The sequence below is a fragment of the Heteronotia binoei genome, chromosome 1, assembly GCF_032191835.1.
Source record: "Heteronotia binoei isolate CCM8104 ecotype False Entrance Well chromosome 1, APGP_CSIRO_Hbin_v1, whole genome shotgun sequence".
Taxonomy (NCBI): domain Eukaryota; kingdom Metazoa; phylum Chordata; class Lepidosauria; order Squamata; family Gekkonidae; genus Heteronotia; species Heteronotia binoei.
In genome coordinates, this window is record NC_083223.1 from 54,929,281 (window position 1) to 54,954,100 (window position 24,820).

At 39.5% G+C, this 24,820-nt stretch overlaps 3 protein-coding genes across 4 annotated transcripts in view; 1 reads left to right on the forward strand and 2 right to left on the reverse strand.

Annotated features, from left to right (window-relative positions):
- The window catches only part of PIGA (phosphatidylinositol glycan anchor biosynthesis class A), a 51,600-nt gene extending 36,953 nt beyond the window's left edge, over positions 1-14,647 (reverse strand). The window contains exon 1 of the mRNA XM_060234622.1: positions 14,555-14,647. The gene's annotated coding sequence lies outside the window, so the exon portion shown is untranslated. The remainder of the gene's footprint in view (positions 1-14,554) is intronic.
- On the reverse strand, positions 29-15,047 carry PSTK (phosphoseryl-tRNA kinase). Its single transcript, XM_060234654.1, has 2 exons — positions 14,555-15,047; positions 29-1,369 (listed from the first exon to the last, which is right to left on the reverse strand). Exon 2 carries the CDS (start codon positions 1,253-1,255, stop codon positions 179-181), a length of 1,077 nt encoding a protein of 358 aa, XP_060090637.1. The 5' UTR covers positions 1,256-1,369; positions 14,555-15,047; the 3' UTR covers positions 29-178.
- On the forward strand, positions 14,663-23,056 carry TMEM18 (transmembrane protein 18). Of its 2 annotated transcripts, XM_060234642.1 has the most exons (5): positions 14,663-15,337; positions 18,080-18,200; positions 20,471-20,525; positions 22,574-22,667; positions 22,754-23,056. In XM_060234642.1, exons 1-5 carry the CDS (start codon positions 15,290-15,292, stop codon positions 22,847-22,849), a joined length of 414 nt encoding a protein of 137 aa, XP_060090625.1. In that variant the 5' UTR covers positions 14,663-15,289; the 3' UTR covers positions 22,850-23,056. The 2 variants fall into 2 exon arrangements, with proteins under 2 accessions (XP_060090625.1, XP_060090617.1); XM_060234634.1 differs by having other exon boundaries at positions 15,200-15,337; positions 22,574-23,056.
- The last annotated feature ends 1,764 nt before the right edge of the window (positions 23,057-24,820 follow it).

A 24,820-nucleotide genomic window follows, 5' to 3' on the forward strand; every position in this document is an offset into this window, starting at 1 on the left:
GCCAACAGCATGCTAAATCATACAAGTATTTTCTAAGTAGTTGATAGTTTATTCCTCAAATTATATAAATTTCACATACACCAACATATAGAAACTTGACTATGGTATGAGAGTTCTTTTAAAAATGCTTATTGTTTGTGTTTTGCACTCCCTGCACATGGCAGTAATACACACACTGCTACATGTGTAACACATATTTCTTAACAATATCATTGGCCCGTTGGTGGAATAAAGATGTTTTTATATCAAATGTGCTTGCTGAATAACACTGTTTCTTTTCATTATACTCGTGTCTTAAATCTTCCAAGAATCCCACTTTCAGCTGATTGAGTTCCTGTGCCAAACTCTTCATCTCACTTGGGATAAGATTATCTTTTGCATTCTTCATTGTTTGAGAGACAATTCGCCTGACTGCCTGGTCAGCTTGATGAAGGACACTGGCTGCACAAAGAGCTCGATCAACTTCCTTGAATTCTGTATTATCTTCCAGCTGTTTCACTGGGTTTTCCAGAGTAACAGACAACAAATTGAGTACCTTAAGATTATCCTCCAAAGAATATTCTGTACTCTTCAAAATGACACTGTACTGCTCCCATGTGTATTTCTCTGGATTTGGAACTTCCAGCTTCTGTGCCATTGCATGTATGGTTTCCTCAGGTAATGGCTGAGTTCTCTGGCAATTTCTCTGTATACAGGCCTCAACCTGACAGTCTAAAAACAACTGACAGAAGCCCAGTGAATATTTGCGAGCTAATTGGTAAACTTCATATCTCATACTTCGATAATAAAAGTTGTCATCTAAAATAAAATATGTTGGTCTGAGAGTGGCAATATTGATTAAATGTTGACTAATTGCTGTGTCTTCTGCTCTCAAAGATATTAAGCCTTGATCTTTCAAACAGCAAACAAAGTTTTTCCAAATTACTTCAGTTTCTTTTGGAGGAAGCAAATAATGGCATCCTTTAATAAGAGCCTGCAGGAGGCATTCAAGGTACATCAATAATTCATGTCTGTAGAATTTCCAGTTTGATGCCAATGACTGCTGTCCCTCCTGTCCTGAGCTCATCTCTGATTGGCTGAATGCTTCCGGAGGCATAAGTTCATCATAGGTGAGGTGAACACAAAGCCAACCTTTATGCTTCTTCAAAAAATCACTGAGTGCTTGTGCCATTGTTGTTTTGCCTGCAGCTGGTAGGCCACAAAACACACACAATCCCATTGGCCACATTGAGGCATTTTCTAACTCTTGTGTCATAGTTGCAATTCTTGTGCAGCTTCCACTTCCATTACCAAGGTCGGCAGAAAAAAGTGTGCATATTTAGTAAGGGATATACGATTGCAAGGCACTTCCACGTTCTGTTCCAGGAAACTGTGGGGAAGAGTAAGAAATTCTCTCTTGAGTTCCAGTACAAAATCCCAAGGAACATCATAGCCTTTGCTTAAATAATTCATCCTGGTTAAACGAAATCACTGTATCAGCTACTTAAATTCTCATGTGTTGTTAGCAGCAGAAACTCTTCAAAACATCTTTAGTACTCTGAAGTCGAGTAAAAATCTAAATAGTTTACCATCAGTATATTCAAAGATAGTCATGAAACCTTGTGTTTTAGTAACAACAAAATTGGAACCAGGGAAAATTCACAAACTATTTCCAGTCTACAACGGATCTCTCCTTGGAACCTAATGAAATTTTAGTACATATTTTCCCATATAATAATTTATATTTCTCTTGGAAAACCTAGAGAAGTAGGGACCACCTAAGCTATTTATCTAATTAGGCTTACTGATAAGATTGTTTCCCCTCAAATTAGACCCAAACAAATGGTAACCATATAAACTAAGCTTATTATCCCTGTTTGGTCCTTGATTCTGTTAAACATCTTCATTATGTTGTATGCTAATTTACTGCTGACCTTCTACCTATATGTACAGACTCATAACCCATTTCTGCAGGGGTTCTTTTGTACAAAAAGAGGTGCTGGAGCTCATTAGCATAACTCATTTGCATAATTTATTTGCATCTGCCACATTCCCGACATCACTGGCCAGATCACTCCAGAGCCCACAGTGTCACTGGCAAAGATCTGGCTATGCGCATATCACTAAGAGCTAAAAGAAAATGGCACTGCAAGGGAAGAAGGCTTCCTCTTCCCTCACAGTTTGATGGCACTATAATAATAATAATAATTTTATTTTTATATCCCGCCCTCCCCCGCCAAAGGCGGGCTCAGGGCGGCTCACAGACATGGAATTCCATGATTCAATAAAACAATGCAAACAGTCTCAAATACAATCAATTACATAATAAATTATTTAAAATAGATAAAATATATAAAATGGGTGCTAAAATATTGTAAGTCATAAAACAATCAGGCATCGAAGAAAGCACACTGATCTATTTGTGCTGGATATTTGCTACGTCAGAAAGATCGTCAAAGAAGAGGAGTGAGAACAGGAAGTTGATGACCCCCTAAAGATGAAGCCGTCTGAACACACATTTCAAATCCATGCTTGAGAAGTACTGATGGCACATCAGATGGGCCATCTGAACACAGCCTAACTCATCTGCAAAAACATCTTATGACCTTTGGGCAAATCTCACTAACATCCTGTAAAGTCTGCCGTGAAAACATTATGAAAGCAGCATCACCCCAGAGTTGGAAACGACTGGTGCTTGCACAGGGGACCTTTCCTTTCCTTTTCCCCAGGTCTCAAGTGTAATAAATAAAAATTTTGTCTTCTGTCAATTAACACATGTTCACTGAAGCAGATATTATCACTAACTACCCTTTCAATTGACTAAGAATCTACCATATTTAGCTATCCATAAACATTACGATCTCAAAGACCTTGTCAAAGTTAATAAAATTCAAAAATTTCAGGAGATACATTCTAATCTTAACAAATGGAATAAACAATCCTTAACTTTTCTCAATAGGCTGCATCTGGTGAAATCATTTGTATTCCCCAAACTGCTATTCATGTTTTATGCTAATTCCCACCATTTTGACCTCTGATCTCTTACTTAAGTGACAAACCACGATTAGAAACTGGTGCATTGATCCATGTATGAATGTTTTTTCTTTGTGGCTCCACAAAGAGATTACTGTTAAATGGGATTGAGCTGAGGAAGATACGGAATCATTTAAATGTTCTGGAAAGATTTATCCTCTCTCCCTTTGTGATATTTTCATTCAGTGGATTTCCTTATCAGTACCTTCCCATCATTTTAAAAAGAAGCTTGGACTTTGAACTTCTGCAACAACATTGCAAAGAAGGGTTTTCCTCTTACAAGTTTGGGCAACAACACTTTTAAAGGAAAGTACAAAATGGAATCCTAGGACTGCAAGCTATTATGCAATGAGAATGGGGGGGGCGTGGCATGCTCAGCTGAGAGGAAGACGTGTTTTGTTTGAGCTCCCGGTAGAATGCTAAAGGGAATTAAGTATTCCTTCTTCTGGTGATAAAAATAACAAAGCCTTGAAGACTTTAATATAAGCTGGTGATAGTTGTATAGTGGGAGTCTGGAAGTTGGCTAGAGGCTAAAGTTAAAGTTAAAACTAATTGGTGTTGAGAGAAACGGCAATGGCGACCTCGGACTCAGAAGCTGAAAGTGAAGATAAGTTAATGAATCCAAAAGATTTTCAATTAGAAGTTAAGAAGGCAATGGGAGCTGCCAAACACAGCATTATTAAAGCAATAACGAAGATAGTGGATGAAAAAATAACTAATTTAGCTGAGGCCGTTGAAGCTATGGCAGAGACTGTGAATAGTGCATGGGAAATGGCGCAGCTAAATGAGAAGAAAATTAACTTGTTGCAAAAACAGTCCAGACAGTTGGAAAAGCAAAATAAATACTTTAAAGATAAACTGATGGACTTGGAAAATCGGGCCAGAAGGTCAAATTTGCGGTTGAAAAATATTCCAGAAACGGAGGATATGGATAATGTGATTAAATGGATGGCTGAAATGCTCCCAGACTTAGAAATTTCAAGGGAAGTTTTGGACCGTATTCATCGAGTTGGGAAGCAGACAGCTGAGTGGAAGTGGCCGAGAGATGTGGTAATGTGCTTTGGAAAATATATATTAAAGGAGCAGGTGCTTAAAGGCATGAAGGCCTTGGATAGGCAAGATAAGTTACTGTATAATGATAAAAAAATGTTGGTTTTTGAAGATTTATCACAGGAAACAATTAACAGGAAGAAAAAGTTAAGAGTGTTTACCAAGGTGCTGCAGGATAAAGGAATGAAATACAGCTGGAGAATGGCACCCTTTGCTCTGAAAATGCTGCATGAAGGAGTAGAGTTTGCAGAAGATCAGAAGCAGATGGAGGAGCTATTTAAACGTGTGGGGCTGCAGCTGCCTAAGGATTACAAGCATTTCCCTGACCGGGACTCAGAAGGGGAAAATAGTTTGGAAGAGGAAATGGGGAACACTCAGAAACAGAAGAAGGGGGAAAAAAAGGAGGAAAAAAAGACTTGGGACTTCAGGGAAAGGACTAAGACTAAGAAATGATTAAGGGAAGATGGATTAAGGAAGAAGGAAAGAAGATAGAAGGACCGGAATAGCTCAACATGAACAGGTTTTTTTGGGTTTTTTTAATTGTTGCTGTTGCTCTTTTTGAGTTTACAGTGTGGGAGAGATGTCTTTTTTCTCCCCCCTCCCCAATATGGATGTCAGTGGTAGCTGGATGTCTGATGTGTTTAGTGGTATGATTGGAAAGAAGATGTGTAGATGGTGGCTGATTGGGATGATGTTGGTATGTTTGGATGGTGTGATTGGGGTATGGATGGATGATTGGGATCTAAGGGGTGAATGGGTGGATTATGAATGGAGTAAGAAGGTGAGTGAATGCATATTGGGTAGAATTTTTTATACAAGAGATATGCCACGAGCATTGGCATATTGCATTTCTCTTGGATGGGTAGAATTGGTGATGGAGGGTAGGTGGAGGGTAGATAAGCAACATCAGGTGGGGCTGGTTAAGGGTTGTTGGGGTTTAGAATTCCAGGCTGGTAGAGAACAGAAGAGATATGGGGAAGAGCTATGGTTAGGTATAATATGATAAAAAATGTTAATGTTATATGTACAACTCTTAATGTTAGAGGGCTAGGAAATCCAGTGAAACGGGCAAGAGTTGGGAGATATATTCAAGAATTAAAAGCAGATGTGCTGTTTTTGCAGGAGGTATATAATGGCGGGGAAAGAGAGATGAATTTCCCTGGATTTGGGAAAGGTAAGAAATTTATTGCTCCAGGCTCCTCGAAGAGCAGAGGGGTGGGAATAGTATTTAATTCTAAAATAGATTTTGTTGCAGATAAGGTAATGAGAGATAAGGATGGAAGGTTTATTTTTGTACAGGGTCATTTGGAGGGTGAGCCGGTGGCTTTAGCTTCTTTGTACCTCCCTAATGTGCATCAGTTGAATGTATTGTATAGATTTTTGCAGAAGTTTGAAAAATTTTCACCCTATACTAAAATAATAGGGGGGGATTTTAATATTGATTTGCAGGGGAAAGGCAATGTTAAAAAAAGAAAGGCAGAGAAATTTAAAAGAGTGTGCGGGAAATTTGGTCTGCTAGAATTATGGATGGAAATGTTTCCTAATGATGATGTGTATTCTTTTTACTCTGCCGTGCATGGAACTTATTCAAGATTGGATGGAATCCTAGTCTCTCAAGAAATGAGGAATTGGGTTAAAGATATGGAGATTGGGATGATTAAGATTACTGATCATGCCCCTGTTTCAGCCTTTTTGCAAATAGGTCATTGTAATAGATCTTATAATTGGAAGTTTAATCCATGGTTAGTGGCAGATGAAGAAAGTAAGTGTAATATTAAAAATGCAATGGAAAGATATTTTGAGGAGAATAGGAAATCAGATACTTCATTAACAATAATATGGGAAGCAATGAAAGCCACTATTAGAGGTGTGTGTATACAGAATTTGGTGAGATTGAAGAAAGGTAAAGATAGGAAAATTAAAGAAGTAGAAGAAGAAGTTAGAGTATTGGAGGAGAAATTTAGGAAATCTAAGAAGGAGGAGGATAAAGAACAAGTAGTTAGGAAAAGGGAAGAGTTGAATGTATTGGATGTTAATAGGACTACGTTAAAATTATGGTATAACAGACAGAAGTATTATGAGTTTGAAGGGAAAGGAGGAAGAATTTTAGCAAATAAAATTAAGAATTTTCAGGTTAGGAAAAATATTAAGGCAATCAGGAACGATATAGGGTTTTTGGAAACTGAACCTAAAATGATACTGGAGAATTTTATAGAATTTTATAATAAATTGTACGCAAACAAAGGGATTAAAAAGGAAGATATAGAAAAATTCTGTGAGGGGTTGGAATTTTTAGAATTAAGTGAAGATAGTAGGAAAGAATTAGATAAGGATATAACGGAAGAAGAAGTTAAGGTGGCTATAGATTCTATGAATATGCAATCTGCACCTGGACTGGATGGTTTTAATGCGGTATTTTATAAGCATTTTAAGGATATATTGGTGCCTCATGTGACTGAATTGTTTCAAGGAATTTTGGATGGATCTCCTACACCGCCTACATGGTTGGAGTCGAGATTGGTGTTAATTCCGAAACCTGGAAAAGATCAGACTTTAAGAGATTCTTATAGGCCAATTTAAATTACCAATATGGATTATCGAATATTTGCAAAGGTTATGGCAATGAGACTTAAAAAATGTATAGCACAATTGATAGGGAAAGAGCAATTTGGGTTTATGCCTCAAAAGTATTTAGTAGAGGCAGTTAGGAAGGTGATGGGTATGGTTTATTTAGCTAAAAATAAGGATTTGCCGCTTACGCTTTTGGCGTTGGATATTTATAAGGCCTTTGATTCTGTGGATTGGACATACATGAAGATCATATTTCAAAAGTATAGGATTGGGGAGAAATTTCAAAATATGATTGAGGCAATATATTCTAAATCTAAGGCGTTGATAGGAGTTGGTGGATCAGTAGAGGGTTATGTTCAGGTAATGAGTGGTACGAAGCAGGGATGCCCTTTATCCCCTATGTTATTTATTTTAGCATTGGAACCGTTAGTGAATAAATTAAAAAAGGACAAAAGAATTATAGGCTTTGAAGTTCCAGGGAAAGGGAAAATAGATGGGAATCTCTTAACAATGTATGCAGATGACATGATGGTGACAATTAAGGATGTGGAGCCCGCAGTGGCACCTTTAAAAAAGATACTACAGGAATTTGAGGAAGTGTCAGGGTTAAAAGTGAATTTTTCAAAATCTTCGATGATGTGTGTTAATGTAAAACCAGGGTTACAATTAGCAGCTTCAAAAATTTTGGATATTCCCATAGCAAATAAAATGGTGAAATATTTAGGGGTTAATATTCCTAGGAATATTAAAAAAATATTTGAGTATAATTATAAAAGAATCTGGAGTGGAATTCAAGTTAAAATGAGAGACTGGAGGAAGAGGAAAGAGTCAATTAGTACAAGGAATGCTATGGTTAAAATGTTTCTAGTTCCTAGGTTGACTTATTTATTTTATGTATTGCCTTGGCATATATCAGAATACGTACTGAAGAGATGGCAAGGAGATATAGATAGATTTGTTTTTGCATCAAAGAAACCAAGGACAGCTAATAGGTATAGATATTATGGTATTAAAGATGGGGGATGGGGGATTCCCAATATAATTTACTATTATGATGCATATCAATTAAGGCACTTAATGATTTGGTTGGAGGGAGAATTAGAAGAAGAGCTGAACGGGATAGAAAAGGAAAATTTAGAGGTAGTAGGAGGAAAGGAAAGTTTATTTGAGAGAACGAAAAGGAGGAAGAAGATAGGTGATAAATTATCAACCTTTATGGGGCCCAGTAGGGTATGGGGGAAGTGGAAAAAAGAACTCGCTCCGGAGATATCATCTATTACTAAAATGTGGTATTATGATAAATTTGCTCCATTAAGGGGATCGCTGTCAAAGGAAGTAGGAGATAAACTGAAGATTACGATTCGAGAATTGAAAGAGGTTTGGGGTACTGATGGGGTGAAGAAAGAGGAGTGTAATATTTTGAATAATATTAATTGGTTGTTAAAAAGTCAAATCTCCTCATTGCTGAAGGAGGAAGAACTTAAAAATATTGGTAAAAGAATTAATACTCCCTTTGAAAACTTGGTGAAAGAGTATAGCGAAGATAAGTCAAAAATAGTTTCAAAATTGTATAAGATTTTATTAGGTACAGGGAAATCCCCGAGAGAATTTTTGAAGGAACATTGGGAAACAGATATTGGAGATAAAATTTTAAATGAAGATTGGGAGAGGATGTTTAGATTACCTCCCTTTGTTACAACATCTAGGTTAGTGCAGGAGCAGGGATTGAAGATGATACAGAAATGGTATTATACATCCATTAAGATGTATTATATCTCTAAATCAGGGAGTAAAAATTGTTGGAGGAAATGTGGAGAAATTGGAACTTTCAGTCACATGTGGTGGGATTGTCCCTTAGTGAAAAAATTCTGGTTGCAGGTTGGCATAGAGATGACAAAGATTATGGGATGGAAAATAAGTATATCTAAAGCAATGGCAATTATTAATTTGGATGGTGTGGGATTAAGATCAAAAGAGGATAGTAAATGGATTAATTTGATGATAGTAGCAGCAAGACAAGTGATAGCAAGGAATTGGAAAGAAGCTGAGGAATTGACAATTAATCACTGGAGGGATAAAATGAATTATATAATTATTTTGGAGTATTTAACGATGAAGATACGAAGAATGAACGGATTAAAGGTTAGGGAACAGGAGGAGGGGTGGTTTAGGAAGATGGTGAGATATTTGGAAAAGTTTAAACAATTTAAGACGATTGGTTGGTTAATAAGAAAATGAATAGATAAGATGTTTAAATAGAGTGATGGAGTTGTATTTGGATGAAATGTTAATAGTTATAAATTTATGGAATATTATAATGTATCTACGGCCTGGGACTCTCACAGAGGTGGATTGGTGTTGGAATATATAACAATAAAAAATTAAAAAAAAATAATGCAATGAGAATGTAATGACTATGGAGGTTACATTTTTTTAATTGTATGAAAGCTATATACATATAATTAATAGTGTTTTACACTCTAGTAAATATTTGCATCTGTTTCAAGTTGCTCTTTGGTGATTAAATTGACATTTGCCAGATTAAGGTAATCTGGCAAATGTCAATGATCTAACCTCAACAACAGGACTACTTCCAAAACAAATGAAGAAAAAACTGAATCATCCCATTTCATGGTTTTTCTATTTGTAACTCAACCACCTACTAACCTTCAAACTTCAAATTTTGTGTACCCCCAAGATTGCCTTTGAAGCTCTACTAGATAATAAGAACCACTCATCTAGAGAACTAATTTTTAAAGACTACAACATCGTAATTCATCTTGAAAGTACCAAGGAACTACACTTTCGTCAAAAATGGCAAACAGACTAATTTTATGATCACAGATGAAATATGGGATCAAGTTTGGTCTTCTAAACTAATCAACTCTCCATTTGTTCACACCAAGGTTCAAACATACCAAGTTCGCTCACCCAGTAGTACATATTACTCCTCCAAAAAATTACCTTCTCTATCTCTACTTATTTCCTACTATGCTGGAAGAAATGTGCAGAGTTGTGTTCCTAAACACACTGCTGGTGGGAATACTTTTTAGAATGAGGTTTTCTCTCAAATTCATCTCATCACTATTTACAAGATCTTATTTGCACTGGAACTTCCTTTTCTTAATATCCAGCATGATGACTCCATTCTGATCATTACACATGACCTTATCTCAAGCCTTATAATTGCTGAATTAAATTTAATTATTGTTAGCTAGGATTCATAGCTGGATTAGGGGGAGGGTCTTAAATTAAATAACTAGGGGCTATTGGTAGTGGTGAATTATTGGTCGGTAATAATAAGGTTGAAGAGGGAATAGGTTTAGATACTGCTGGTAACGAGCTGGTTTCCACCAGTAGGAGATGATTGGCCTGGGGATTCCAGTACTCCTGGGAAGGGGAAGGTATGACGGTGGGAGCAGGCAGACCTATAAGGGAAGGAGGCCGAGACATGGTAGTGCTCGACCACCTTCCTGCCTGTGTCCCATCCCGATGGTGAAAGGTAGTGGGGCCAGGCGAACTTACTCGCATCCGGCACTGGTGTTATGTAATGCCAGGTCCATTAACAATAAGACCACTGTCCTTCGGGATTTCCTGCTGGAGCAGGAGGCGGACCTGGCATGCGTGACCGAGACCTGGGTGCGCGATGGGGAGACCGTAGCCCTCTCTCAAATGGCTCCCCCGGGATACTCGGTCTTTCACCAGTCCCGGACTAGCGGGCGGGGGGGAGGAGTGGCACTATTCATATGGGAGGCTTACTCCTTTAGGGCTCTCCCGGCCCCGGAGATCAGGGGCATTGAATGTGTCGGTCTGATGTGAGACACTGGGGAGGGGTTGGCAATCTGGCTGGTGTACCGTCCGCCTAATGCATTGGCCGGTGCCTTATCATCCCTGATGGAGGACGCGGCGGGCTGGGCATTGGAGTACCCAAGACTATTGGTCTTGGGTGACTTCAATGTTCATGCCGACGACGTGGCCTCCAGTCGGGCGATGGACCTGGTGTCATCCATAGCGACGCTGGGACTCTCCCAAATTGTTACAACGCCCACTCATCAGGCGGGGCACATATTAGACCTGGTCTTCGCGGCGGGAGTTTTAGTGAACGATATTACTGCTAAAGCAGTGCCGTGGTCGGATCACTATGCCCTTAAGGCTCGGGTGGATGTGCCACCCCAAACCTGTTTAGGCGGAGAGCGTATTTTAGCTCGCCCGCGGAGCCTGATGGACCCGGAACGGTTCCTGACGGCCCTGCGGGATCTCGGGCCCCCTGGCGATTCCTTGGATGATCTGGTGGAGTTCTGGAATGATAGACTCTCCAGAGCCATTGAAGAGATCGCACCTAGGCGCCCTCTACGCCGTTTGAAGTCAACACCCTGGTATAACCAGGGGTTGCGACAACTAAAACAGAGACTTAGACGACTAGAGAGACAATGGCGGCGTACTCGAGACGAAGCGACTCAAACATCTTATAGAGAGATTATGAAGTCCCATGAGGTGGCAATCAAAACCGCAAAGAAAACATACTTTGCGGCTAAGATTGTGTCCACAATATCGCGCCCGGCACAACTATTTAATATAATTCCGAGTTTAACAACGCTGCCTCAAGGCAGACCAAATTCTAAAGAATTGGAGATTGGCTGTGAGGCTTTTGCAAATTTTTTTGTGGACAAGGTCGCGTCGCTTCGCCCCGACCCCCCTGCCATATTAGAGACAGTTAGCGAAACCGAGGCTCTGTGCCTGTCTTCGGATTGTGTTCTGGATGGTTTCGGCCCTCTCAGCCTGGAGGAAGTTGACAGGATTCTCTTATCTGCATGCCCAACAACATGTAAATTGGATCCATGCCCCTCCTGGCTTATTAAATCTTGCCAGAGGGAGCTTAGATATCCTGTACAGGATATCATAAATAGATCCCTGACGGAAGGGCACTTTCCAACACCGCTTAAAGAGGCGGTGGTCTCTAATGATGTGACTAAATTTTGGCAAAGGATCTTGGAAAAGGTGGAGGAATTATGTTAAGGTTAAAGTGGAATAGGGGCAAGTGTTACTTATGGGAATTTTGGGGAACTATAAAACAGATAAACCCTATCAGGATCTATTTAAAGCTATGATTTTAGCTGTCAATGCGGTTATAGCGTTTGGCTGAAAAGATGCTACAAAATGGACTATAGACAGATGGAATGGGTATTTATATGAATGGATCCAGTCAGACATATTATCAATATTAAAACAGGGAAAGCCAGGTGGGGATAAGATTGTGGAAGTTAAGAAGAGGTGGTTTGAGAATACTACATCGGTAAAAGCAGGTGAGGCCAATAATGATACATTGGTTAAACTCCAAAAGGTGTGTTTATGGTTAAGGTATTACTACTGGTCATTTTGAGGAGGGAAGGGAAATAAAAAAGGGAAAAAGAAGCATTTGATGTATTAATGTATGTTATATATGCTATGTATTGCTTGAGTTATTATGGAAGCAGGAATCAAATACTTCAGTAAACAAATTTAACAAAAAAAAAGTTATATGGTGCCCCCATCTGGATTTCTGGTTGCCATAATCGGCTCGCTATCTTTTCTGCTAGATTCTTTTGAAGAATTACAGGAGCTCCACGTTGTGTGGCAGGAACCATACAAAAGCTGAACTAGGTGTGTGCTCCCTACAAGCAAGGGGGCCTGGGCATCTGCTTTTAGATTTTGGTTCAAGCTAACTTTTGCATCCTCAGAAACAGGTGGGGCTTTTTTAAACTGAGGATGGATGCCTTTAAAACAATCTGGCAAATCGATAACCTCCCACCTGGATTGCCAGGGGATTTCCCCTGTATGACCTCTATAGGAATCATGATTTTGAGTCATCTTTATGCTTTAGATTAGTTTGGTACCAAAATCCAAGCCCGCAAAGTTTATTTTCCTTTCTACTTGGGAGTGGCATATCCAAAATCTAGCCCAGAGTATCTTGACTACCTGGACTTCCTAAATACTGATGAATCTTTGTTGTCTTATTTTAATTCAATCCCAAAACCAAAATTTTTGTGACTGTTTTGGAAGGATTCCATTAGCTGACAGATTTTACAGATGCAACACAGGAAGTCTGCATATCTTGCTCCATTATTTAGTTGATTGTCCAAAATTCCACAGGTATATAAACATATTTGTTTCTCTCTTTTTCAAGGATCTGGCTCGTCTTCCAGCCCATTGTAAGTTACAGATTCTTTTGGCTAGAAGTGATCATACTACTACTCTGGCAGTTGTTAAATTATTTTCCTACGTAATCAAACTGGACAACTTGGTGCTCTTGTTATTATGCTTGCATTTCCTGTTACCATTATCATTGTTCTTTTGCTGTTGTTTTGTTGCTGAACTGTTTATGCCCAAGACTGTAGTCATTAGAGAATAAAGAAACAAAAACAAAGCTCCAGAAAGTGATTGTTTGCCATCAATTATATCAAGTCTTTGCCCAAATATTTGATTATCCACTTCTGGCTGCTATAAACACAATTTCTAAAGCAAATCTGCTGACATTTATGTGGAAATATAAAATCACTGCCATTCAAAATCAGAAACCAGTTATTAGCTCATACAAGTCATTTTTTGAGTTAAACTATTATAAGCTTCTGACCTCCATATTAGCTAACAGACTAAAATGAATAATTGACAAATATCTTTTTTGACCATACTGGGTTTATATTAGGGCATTTAGTAACTACTAAAATAAGACAAAGATTAAGTCTGTGAGGTAGCTAAAAGAATATATTTGCTTCTAATTTTCTTCAGTGCAGAAAAGTGTCTTCAATAAGATGGAACACCAATTCTCATTAAAGCATTTGAGGCTTCTAGGTTCATCCATTGTCAGGTTAATCAGTGCAAAACACGCCGCTACTGGTATAGGATGGGTGCCTTGCTTTTTTCTTCACAGCTACTGGAAATTATTATACTCCAGCCAAATAGTAGAAAATGAATTTAGAAAAAAACACCATAAATTTATCTTGCATGCTGAAAGCACTGTTATCTATTTAACAGATAGTGATAGTTCTAAAAGGGCTTCACAAAATATCAGAACCTATAGTATTGTTGTTGGATAGAAACTGAACTTGAGAAATAAAGACCTATAATAGTAATGTTTCAGAATTACTGGGTTATCCAGTTTAACACTAAGAATAAAAGGATTAACTATTTGCAAATTGCAATGGGACAAAACAATAGAGACCTTGATAAATATAATTTTGATAAATTTATAGCATGTATTATGGGTAAATTAGCTTTTACTGGTGTGGGCTACTAAATCTACATTTTTCCCTATATGCACAAATGTTTTTTAATGTAAGTTTTCCCATTTCCAATTGATGCTCATTTTTCTGATCTCTACATATGAAAAAACTAAAACCAGAATAATTTTGGGGCTGGTGTTCCATTAACAAGCAGCTCTCCATGCTACACTTTCTTGACTACACACCAATCTTGAAACTCGTGGCATTTACTTCGTATCTAGCACTACGTTTTTTTCTGTAAAGGACGTTGCTTCATGCTTCTTTTTCCTCACCTCATCCCTATCTTATTTCAGAAGAGTAAGAGTATAGGCCCCTGATGAACTAGGGTCGGTAGAACAGGGCCCTGATAAACTATAGACTACTACTAAGCAATCTCTAAAATCACCTCCTTTAAAAAAAAAATACTTCCCCATTTTAGGACAGTAAATACTGAGAGACCTTCTACCTTCCCTCCCAGCTAATTTTAAAAAAAATTCCCTCGTGCACAAACCCCTCCACTACCCACCCCTGCCCAACGGCTCTAAAGAGGCGCGTGCTTTCCCAACCCTATATATACCCTCCCAATAAAGTATCGCGAGACGCGGCGACTCACGGTTAGAAGATAAACTAGCATTCTGTACCCTTTCTTTAAAAAAAAAAAAAAGCCCCTTTTTTTTCCTTACCAACACTCTTCTCCCAGACCCCTTCAGGTTTCTCATGATATTCTCGCGAGAATGGGAGGCTGCTTTCCTCTGTAGAGATAAAAAGACTACGGTAACGCACCTTCCATGACTTCCGGTTGGATATCTACTCTTCTGTTGAGGGGTAAAAACTTAGCGTGGAGGCAAAAGGACAAATGGGTCCTTGGAGAAAATGGATCTTTTGGAGCGTGGACTCAAGTAGTCAGCCGTGTTGGTCTGAAGTAGTAGAACAAAATAGGACTCAAGTTGCACCTTTAAGACCAACTTAGTTTTATTCAGAAAGTAAGCGTTCGCGTGCTCTCTAAGCACACTTCACCAGACAAGGAATCCAGCACAGTGAGCAGAGCCATACATAGCTGGTAGGCAGTTTTGTTCCGCACCTCAAACGCAGCTATGAATAACGAAAGACTACGTTCCGGGGCTGTCCACTCTCACGCCACCAACAGACTGTTCTATAGGGACAAGAGTGGATGTCAGACAGTCGTAAGCCGCTCTCCTTTAATATATGTTGTGGATGTGGAGGAAAGCTTCAGCAAAGCGGATTTTACTTGCTAAATGGGCAATCGACGCGAAGAAATTCAAGCATAGCGGGGGTGGGGTTAACCGCCAAGAGGCTTTTCCCCCCTCATATGGCGGCCTCCTTCAACTTGAAACCGGAAGAGAATGTGAGCGCCCTGTGCTGAGTGCTTTGTGGGACTGCTTTCGCTTCGTTCGACTATGGAACCTCCAGGGCGGGTCCCCGTCGGTGTCACGAGAATCTTGACGGTAATTCACCCTTTCCGTTTTGCTTTTCTTGCTCCTCCCACCGGCAGTGGAGTGGAAGGAGGGGTGGGGGGGCTAACCTTTCTGGAACTGCAGCCAGGCCAGGGAAGCAATGGAAGGAGTCGTGCGTTTGGTTGTGCAGGGAGGAAAAGAAGCGTGCGTGGAATTGTTTAAAAAGGCTCGCCTGCCTGCAACGTTTCCTGCTCTTCAGAGCGGTGGGATAAACTGGATAATTCCCCCCCTCACTTTTTGGAGAGGAGCAGATCGTCAGCTCTTGGCTTCGGCGGGGTGGGGGGGGGGGGGAGAGGTAAATGTATCAAAAAAGAACCTACCTCTTCCCCTGTTCCGTTCTTCTTTGCAATATAATATCAATAAAGGTTCAACAGCTCAGCAGAAAAAAGTCTGGGTGATCGTGGGCCGGTCTCTCTCTCACACATGGACTTTTTCAGCATCAACTTACCTCACAGAGGTGTTGTTAGGATACAATGAAGGAGAGGAGAATGATGTTATAAAGCCGCCTTGTGTCCATATAGGAACGTATAGCATTAAGAACATATGAGAAGCTATGTGGGATCGGGCCAATGGCCCATCCAGTCCAACACTCTGTGTCACACAGTGGCAAAAAAACACACAGGTGCCATCAGGAGGTCCAGTAGGGCCAGGACACTAGAAGCCCTCCCACTATGTCCCTTCCCCAAGCACCAAGAATACAGAGCATCACTGCCCCAGACAGAGAGTTTCATCTATACCTTGTGGCTAATAGCCACTGATGGACCTCTGCTCCATGTTTATCAATCCCCTCTTGAAGCTGGCTATGCTGGCAGCTGCCAACACCTCCAATGACAATGAATGCCATGTGTTAATCACTCTTTGGATGAAGAGGTACTTCCTTTTATCCATTCTAACCTTACTGCTCAGCAATGTCATTGAATGTCCCTGTGTTCTCGTATTGTGAGAAAGGGAGAAAAGTACTTCTTTCTCCTCCTCCATTTTCTCCTCTCAAGTAACTTTTTGATGTAGGTTAGGCTGGGAGAAAGTAACTGGCCCAAAGGCACCCAGTAAGTTTTGGGGTGTGGTGAGTACTTGAAAAAGGGAGGGGGAGGAGATGTCTGAGGCTGTGATCTTAAGGGCCTAATTTTGTAAGCATCCTATGCAAAATGCTGACCAGTGTATACAGTATCTGAGTATGTAGATTTAAAATGGTGCTGTCAGGTTGCCCTCTGCCCAAATGGAAAGGATCCATTGGAAAACAAACAAAGTTGATCAGATTTCTTTCTGGCAACAGGCAGAACACACAGGTCCCTTCCAAGGCTGAAAGCAGAGAGGAAATGTGGTTGTTGTGTTTTCTTCATAATCCACTCGCAAAATAGCTCTTCTGTATTTGGTTGGTGAGAGGGAACCATCCTGTGTCTTTTATCTCTATAATCTGGAGTTTTCTCTGATGTGGTGAATGGTCTCCATTACCCCTCAAGAATTATGTTAGTTCCTGAATTGCACGTGTCCATTAACAGAAATACGTCATTCTTTCTGGTTAGGTTTCTGTAAGAAAACTGACAGGCAGGCCGCAACAAAGAAAACACTCCCACTAGGATAATGCAGAAAATATAACATTGCTACACTTGTACTTATTGTACAATAATCGTTCTGCTCAGTTTATGCCAGTATATTCGTGTATATATGAACACTGGTTTGTAAGAAATTGTTGGTGCATTCAAAACTAAAAACAGGGCCAGATAAATGTGGGGTTTAATATGCATTTTCAGCTGGACATGCATTGACTGTGCCATCTTCATGTGTTAACTGTAATATATGAACGGGGTTTACAGCCGAGGTGGTCAAACTTGGTTAATGTAAGAGCCACATAGAATAAACATCACATGTTTTAGAGCCACAAGACAGGAAGGAAGGAATTAGATGGGAGGGAGCGGTGGAAAGAAAGCAACTTTAACTTTAAATACCTTCTCCAAGCTAGCTGACAGGTGGGGGGGGGCTTCAAGAGCCACACAATATATGTGAAAGAGCCACATGTGGCTCCTGAGCTGCAGTTTGGCCACATCTGGTTTACAGTCTTTGTGGTCAGTGGGGCCAGGGGAGATGATTCAGTTTTTAAATGCTACCCCTTCTTCAAGGAGCTCAGGGTGACATGTCGATTTCCTCCTCATTTCATCTTTACAACAACTGTATGAATCTCTTGACTCCTTGAAAAATATATACATTTATGGGGTAAAGAAGATGGGACTGAAGTGCAGAACCAGTGGTGAGTCATGCTCTGGGAGCCATTCCAGTTGAAACAGGCTACAGTAAGCAAGTAAATAAACAAAATTACAATAGTCTAAAAATTGAGTTATTTTTAGAATACCATGGGGTTTTTATTTACTTGCTTCCAGTAGCCTGTGTTTCAACTGGATTGGTTTCCAAAGTAATTTACAGTAAAACTTTCCAGCTAAAACAGCGGAAGTTTAGAAATGTAAAACACAGTGGAAAAAACTCTGTTCAAATATCTGCAACAACAGGACAATCAAAATGGTATTAGAATAAATAGACGTAACCATGCTTAACTGTTGAAGGTGCAGCAGAAAATGTTCTCCAAGTTTACACTTGAATATAATCAGGTTTCAGAGGACAAGATGAGGGAAAACATTACAAAAGGGTGACAAACCTGTCAATGAAACAAAGGCAAGTGGTCCATTTCTGCAATGATGACAATTTGCTAATATGTATTTCCCCCCTGTGTTTTACTCCTAGGACACAGACTGGTCTGAACCCTGGCTCATAGGACTTGTCTTTTTCCATGCAGCATGCCTGTGTCTCACTTACCTTTCGTTCCGCCACTATCGCCTACAAATAGGGCATTTTCTCACCCTCAGTGAGTAATGAAGAATTTTTATTACATTTTTGTTCTGTCTTATGTTAGGATCTAGACTTACTTAAAGGCAAAAAAATTGGCAATTCTGATAGTCTTTCTAAACCATATGCTGTGTATTGATGCTGATATGTATTTATTAATTAAAGTAGCGTACCACACTTTTCTGCTAGTGCCTAAGGACTTAAGGCAAATGACAAACTTAAACTAATAACTTACAGCACAAATTATGAAAATAAAATGTGTAAAAAATTAATATATTTGTTTTAAATCACAGGCATACCCTCACATAAACAATATTTCTCTGGCTCCCAGGCATAAAGCCAGCCTTTACTTTAAAAAAAAAAAGCTCATTTTTTAATGTCTGCTGATGTTGATTGTCCACAATTCATTATACTTACAGAACAGTAATTCAGAACACAATAGAACTCAACACAATAGGCTGTGCAGTGCATGAAAATGTCAGTAGTTTAAAAAAAATTACTAAATTTCTAGTCATGATTTGGCAACCAAATGAAACCAGTGACAAACAGAGTTTTATTTAGATTAAAACTGAACACAATGTAATTAGCTTAAAACAAAATCATTACAAAATTGTCAGTGATCCAAAACTACATAACGAGCATGACATTCGGCTGGTTTTCAGCATATGACTCTGTCTGGCATATCTATATGAACAAAATCGGAGCCAAATTCCCTGATTTACATATAACATTTTTCTTTGCAGGATCAATTTTTTTCCCCTTTAAAAGTGTGGGGTTCCAAATGTTAGCTGAACAGGGAAACTGAGAAAGGATGGCATCATTACTGAATGTGTGCAAAAATACAAAGCTTTAAAAAAAAAAGTTATCCTTTTACCTTATGCTAGCTAGGTCAACGCTCTAGGTCAGATCCAGTGATGCATGAGCAGTAAGAAAATGTGCTTAGCACAGTTCCATATATACAAACAATACCCCAGTACCTGCAGCAACATGTAACACTTTAATATAATTTTTTTAAACGTAAAAATAAATTTTATTTAAGCAAATATCAACATAACAAGAACAGAAGGAAAAAAATGCAATGCAGCAAGCTCCATAAGATGAATATATAAGTAGCAAATAAACAAGTGTACAAACAATAAAACCTTCAGTGAAAATTTTAATATAATTTTTAAAGCACAACATCTGCTGGTAGTCCCCAACCTGAAAGACGGCTGCTTAGCTTCAGCCAGGGCATTTCCGCCCTGGCCCCAGCGTGATGGAACTTGTTCCCACTCGAGATCAGGGCCCTGCGAGATATACTGCAATTCCTCACGGCCTGCAGGTCAAAGCTGCTCCGCCAGGCCTTTGATGAAGCGGCAGATATTTGAAGACCTTGGCTTCCCCTGCCTACACTGTCCAGATGAATTGTCCTCAAGAATCATCTGCTGAACTGGACTTTGCTATTGGTTTGGTATGCCCTGCCTAGACATTGGGGGGCACTAGACATGGTTATGTGCTGTTTGTTTAAATTTTAATCTGTTGTTAATTGTAGTTGTTGTTCTTTTTGGTGTGACCAGCCCTGAGCCCGCTTGTGGAGAGGGCAGGATATAAATCCAAAGGTAAATAAATAAATAATGAGACAGCATTGCGCGTACAGAGCAATAGAATGTTCAGCTCCTAGTTTGCCTGATTTCATTAAATTTGGAGTTAGAAATTTTTCGAAAAGAAACTCCTTGGGCGGTGGGCTTGTGTGACCAGCACAAATAGCAGTGAAACAGTGCCCCTCCCTTAGTGCAAGTGGACAGCAAGGGAGTAATTTTTTATTGCTTCTGCTTGTTTGGGGACTGCTGCGCATATAGAAATCTTTCATCTCACTAGATCCACATTCCCAGGGCTTTTATTTGAGCAGGAACACACAGAAACACAGTTCTGGCTGGCTTGGCATCAGGGGGTGTGGCCTAATATGCAAATGAGTTCCTGCTTTATGAAAATGCCCTCCTGATTAACAAGACAATGAAAGTTGAGAGCCTTCCTCACCTCCACCGAGCAGGAGCTGCAGCAGACAATACTTGAGCTCATTATGATCTATCTAGTTGTTAGTTTTATAACCCACCCTGAATGCCATATTATGGCAAAAAGGCAGCACATAGACATTATGCAGGCAAAGCATGCACTTTACCCTGCAGCTATGGGCCCTCCAGGTAATATTTTAGGACAGATAGCTTGATTATGGTTTATATGTACTGGATGCAACATTATGTGCAGTAGACTTCAATTATTTTAAAACTGCCATTGTTTTTTCTGTTGCAGTGATCCTGGTGTTCTGTGCAGAATACATCAATGAAGCTGCTGCCGCAAACTGGAGGTGATGACATGAATGTTTGGATTTGCTAACTAAATACTTTTAGTTATAAACGCCCCCCCCCCCAAGTCTTTTCACTTCTCGTTCTTTTTAGCTGCATGTTGTTACGGGTACTTTACAGTTTTCTTCTTAACAAAAGCATCAGTCTAAGTGGGTTTGACATCCCATTGATTTCTGCGGGAGAGGCAAGCATAGGCTCAGCTGTGTGGCACTGTATGGGCCATTGCTCATATGCTTAGTGTTCTGGATGGTTTTTTTTTAATTGGGAACAAGATTGTTTAGTCCATACCATAATACACATACAAAGGTTAAAAAAAAGGTAGTCCCCTGTGCAAGCACCAGTCGTTTCTGACTGTGGGGTGACGTTGCTTTCACAATGTTTTCACAGCAGACTTTTTTTTACAGGGTGGTTTTGCCATTGCCTTCCCCAGTCTTCTACACTTTCCCCCCAGCAAGCTGGGTACTCATTTTACTGACCTCGGAAGGACCTGGTCATTTACTGACCTAAAACCAGCTTCCGCTGGGATTGAACTCAGGTCATGAGCAGAGAATTCAGACTGCGGTACTGCAGCTTTACCACTCTGCGCCACGAGGCTCTACACATACAAAAGTCTTCTGTAATTTAGGTGTAGTCTGAGAAACTGAACTTTATTTAATCTTGTCTGGGAGCTGAGTAGACCCCAAAGTTGGTCACAAAAATAAGAAACTGTAGGAGTTGTATTACATCTGCCACCAGTTGCCGGTAAGGGGGGGAGGGGAGCATCCTTTTATACAATAGCAGCCAAAATGAGAAAATACAAAAAAATTGGGAATGCGTAGCATCTTAAAAATTTTGGCCTATATGTTGCTTTTTTTGCAGTGTGCAAAAAAATGCCATGCAGAAGTTCACATTGCTATTTTTAAAAATACCGGGGAGGGAGCATGAAACTCTTCAGGGCAACTAACTTCATACCACTTGAGGATAACATGGTGCGGAGATTGTGAAGTTTTATCATGTATTTTTCCCCCATTGCTCCAGGTCAATTTGATCCCAGTTCTGAAGTGAGAGCAAGAACTATTTTGTTAAAGTAATGAAGAAGTGAAATAGGGAGCTTATTTGAAGCAAGAAAAGCCCCCCCCCCCCCCCCAGTTATTGCTTATGCCCAATGTAGCATTTTCAGTAATTGGGCTTCCTGACAGAGAAAAAGCTACTGCTGAGCAGCCAGAGTGTTGCAAAGGTGTTTCCAGAGTTCTCACAGCTCTCATGGCTAAGTTGAGCCAAATGCTGCTGGGGGTGGCAAGGTGCAAGAAGCAGGTGCTAATTATTTACTTAGGAAAAAAAGTTTTCAAACTTCAGTAGCTAAAATTAAGCACTCGGGTCTAAAGTGGCACAATTTCTTATGACACCAAGTACCTATGGCTTTAAAATCACAGCTGTGGTAATGATGCATGTGGCTTGATAAAGATATTTTTATGGATGCTTCATTTTGCAACCCTATTTTATGGTGTTTGAAAATAACCTTATAGGATAAGAATTGGCAGTTCCCCAGAATAGGTGGCAGAGCTGTGGAGACATGTGCAATGCACATTCATTACCTTTGCTGCGTTGGATTTTCAAGGGTGCATACTCCCAACAGGTGACCCACAGAAAACAAGAGCATGCCACTGGCATTCCTTTGGAAACCACTGCAAAACTGTGTTTGGCTTTATCAGAGCTGGATTGTACCTAAACTCCTCAGTCTAGAGATCTCTGTCTCAACTCCCCAGCTTACCCTTAATTTGAACATAGGTGGACAATTTGTATGCACGTTTAATTTGCTTGCGTGGTTCAGCTCTGTCCATTGAAATGAATAAGGACTTCTGTATACACTTCTGCACATGCATCATAGAGGGCATTCAATTTTGCATTCAGAAAGAAGATTGTACAGATTAAACATAACTGAAATCGGATGTACAGTTATTGTTGTGTAATGGTTGTATTCCTTAGGCTTGTGGTAGAACTACTAGAACTTTGAAAGATAATGAAACAAGTTCTGCTGATAGATTGAGGGTTTTTTCCTGTTCCTTTGCAGGTTGTTCTCAAAACACCAGTACTTCGATTCAAGAGGAATGTTTATTTCCTTAATATTTTCAGTGCCCTTGCTGCTAAATGCTATCATAATTGTGGTAAGTGCTAATCTGTCACTTTACAAACACAAGCACTTGATAGCTGTCGGTCACATCACATGCCAATATTTTGCTTTGATTTCCAGATTGCATGGGTTTATAAAACACTGAATGTAATGACTGAACTAAAGACCTTGCAGCAGAAAAGGAAAGCAAGAAAAGAAAATAAGAAAAGTAAATGAATCAAATTTTCTTCCGGGAATTTCCTTGGGAACTGCCATACTGTTGTCCTTCGCAGTGTGATTTTTTTGAGAAGATCTGCTTGTTTGTGCTGACTTCTCTTCATTAATTCACTTTCCATTTGAATGCCAGTCATACCAAATCTTCTGTTGGGGTCCATTATGTAAAATAGCTTTTTCTGAGCAAGCATTAAAGCAACTTCAATTATACACTGTTTGTAAATCCACATTTAAAAAACTGAGGTACCAGTTCTGCATCCAGGCTAATGATGGATTTTGTGCAGCAACTATGTCAACATTCTACTGAGATGCAAAAGAACCCCTTTCTGAATATATTAGTGTTTTAGCTGTTTTGTTTCCTGGTTGAATGATAACTTTAAAAAACATGGGTACCACTTCACCAAGCAACTATAAACTATGCTTATTTTCTGTTCTGTGGCAGCTGCGACACTGAACAAATTTGTGAACTGGACTATCCTCCTTTTTCAGTTTGCAGAACAAGGGCAGTTCCTTCCTTCTACTGCTGATCCCCTCAGGGACCACTTTTGCTTTTGGGGGGCTCAGTAGGGAGCAGCAGGAATAGGAAGGTGAGAAGATTCCCCTTCAACTAGGTAAGGCCAAGATAGGATCCAGATCCAGATGTGTGGTTAAGAGCATGGATACTAACCTGGAAGAACCAGGTCTTATTCCCCACTCCCCCACATTCAACTTCTGGTGTGACCTTGGGTCAGTCACAGGTTATTTCAGAGCTCTCAAGAGCAGTTCTCAAAAGAGCTCTCTCAGGGTGTCTGTTGAGGGGAGGGGAAAGGAAAGGAAATTGTAAGCCACTCTCAATGAAGGGTGGAGGGTATAAATCTTTTTCTTCTCTCTCTCTTTTTTGACCAATTTCACATTTTTTTTGTTAATTGCTTATTTGAGCTCCTCTTTAAAAATCTCACTCTTAAATACACTTAAATATGAAAGGGACATCCTTTTCAAAACTAAGAACTTAAAACAAAGAAAAAGAAATGAGGAGAATGTTCGCTACTTAGACTTTTTTTAAAAAAAAATTCAAAACATTCATGAAACTAATTTTAGATTGAAATTTGACACAGGTCTTAAAAATGGCTTCTCAAAAACACAAGGGAATAAAAAAAATCAAACACTCAGCAGTATATTCAAATTACTTCGTATTTTCATCCTGTTTTATGGAGAATATTTCAATTACTCTGTTGTAATTACAAAAGAAAACGGCCCCCAGCTTCTTGTCAGCAGTCTCACAGGGTACAATTTAGATTTCCAAGCTCACCATTCTTCCTGAGAATTAAGGATATAGGTCACTTCATGGGACCTCCCCAGTATTACATGAAGCATTCACATTTCAAATGGTGCCACTCCTAAGCCAAATGCCGGGGTGGGGGTGGTTAGACCATGTAATGTTTGGTATCAATACGTGCCTAGTCCATATTTGATACAGTTTGTGAAATTATAATGATGATAAATTGTACAAATTGAAATGTTCCCAGTTTTATTCAGAATATTCCATTTCAGACTTAGAGCAGTTTTAGCATAACAAAGTAATGATTTCCAAATTTCAGAAATAGAGCATTTACCTAACTTTCAGAAGGTTATTATGATGATCCACTATAATGCTTGTAGCAAAACTAGATTTATGAAGTGGCAGAACACTAAACCTAGTCTGACACTCCCATGCTGACAAATCTAGATTAATTACATCATAAACTTGGAGGCATATGTCTCGTTTATTGTTTTAAAAAATTCACAAGCTGAGGCATTGCTGGCTCTAGCCGTAGTGCAAACTAAGCATGCTTTTGCCTAACAGTTTTCACAGCTGTTGGGAAAATGTGCTTGTCCTGCTATAATGTTTCAGAAGAAGAGAGAAATTTGTTTAAGGGTTTTTTATGAAGTTGGGTTGCTCTTGTGACAGACAGGTTAGGTTCCACCTCTCTCTAAGAGTGGCCAATGGGAGCTGGC

Excerpts from the sequence above, each read along its gene's own strand:
- TMEM18 (XM_060234634.1), top strand. The coding sequence starts at position 15,290 with ATGGAACCTCCAGGGCGGGTCCCCGTCGGTGTCACGAGAATCTTGACG. Across the intron at positions 15,338-18,079 it reads GTGTCACGAGAATCTTGACG|GACACAGACTGGTCTGAACC; the intron begins GTAATTCACCCT and ends TTTTACTCCTAG. Across the intron at positions 20,526-22,573 it reads GCTGCTGCCGCAAACTGGAG|GTTGTTCTCAAAACACCAGT; the intron begins GTGATGACATGA and ends GTTCCTTTGCAG.
- PSTK (XM_060234654.1), bottom strand. The coding sequence starts at position 1,255 with ATGACACAAGAGTTAGAAAATGCCTCAATGTGGCCAATGGGATTGTGT.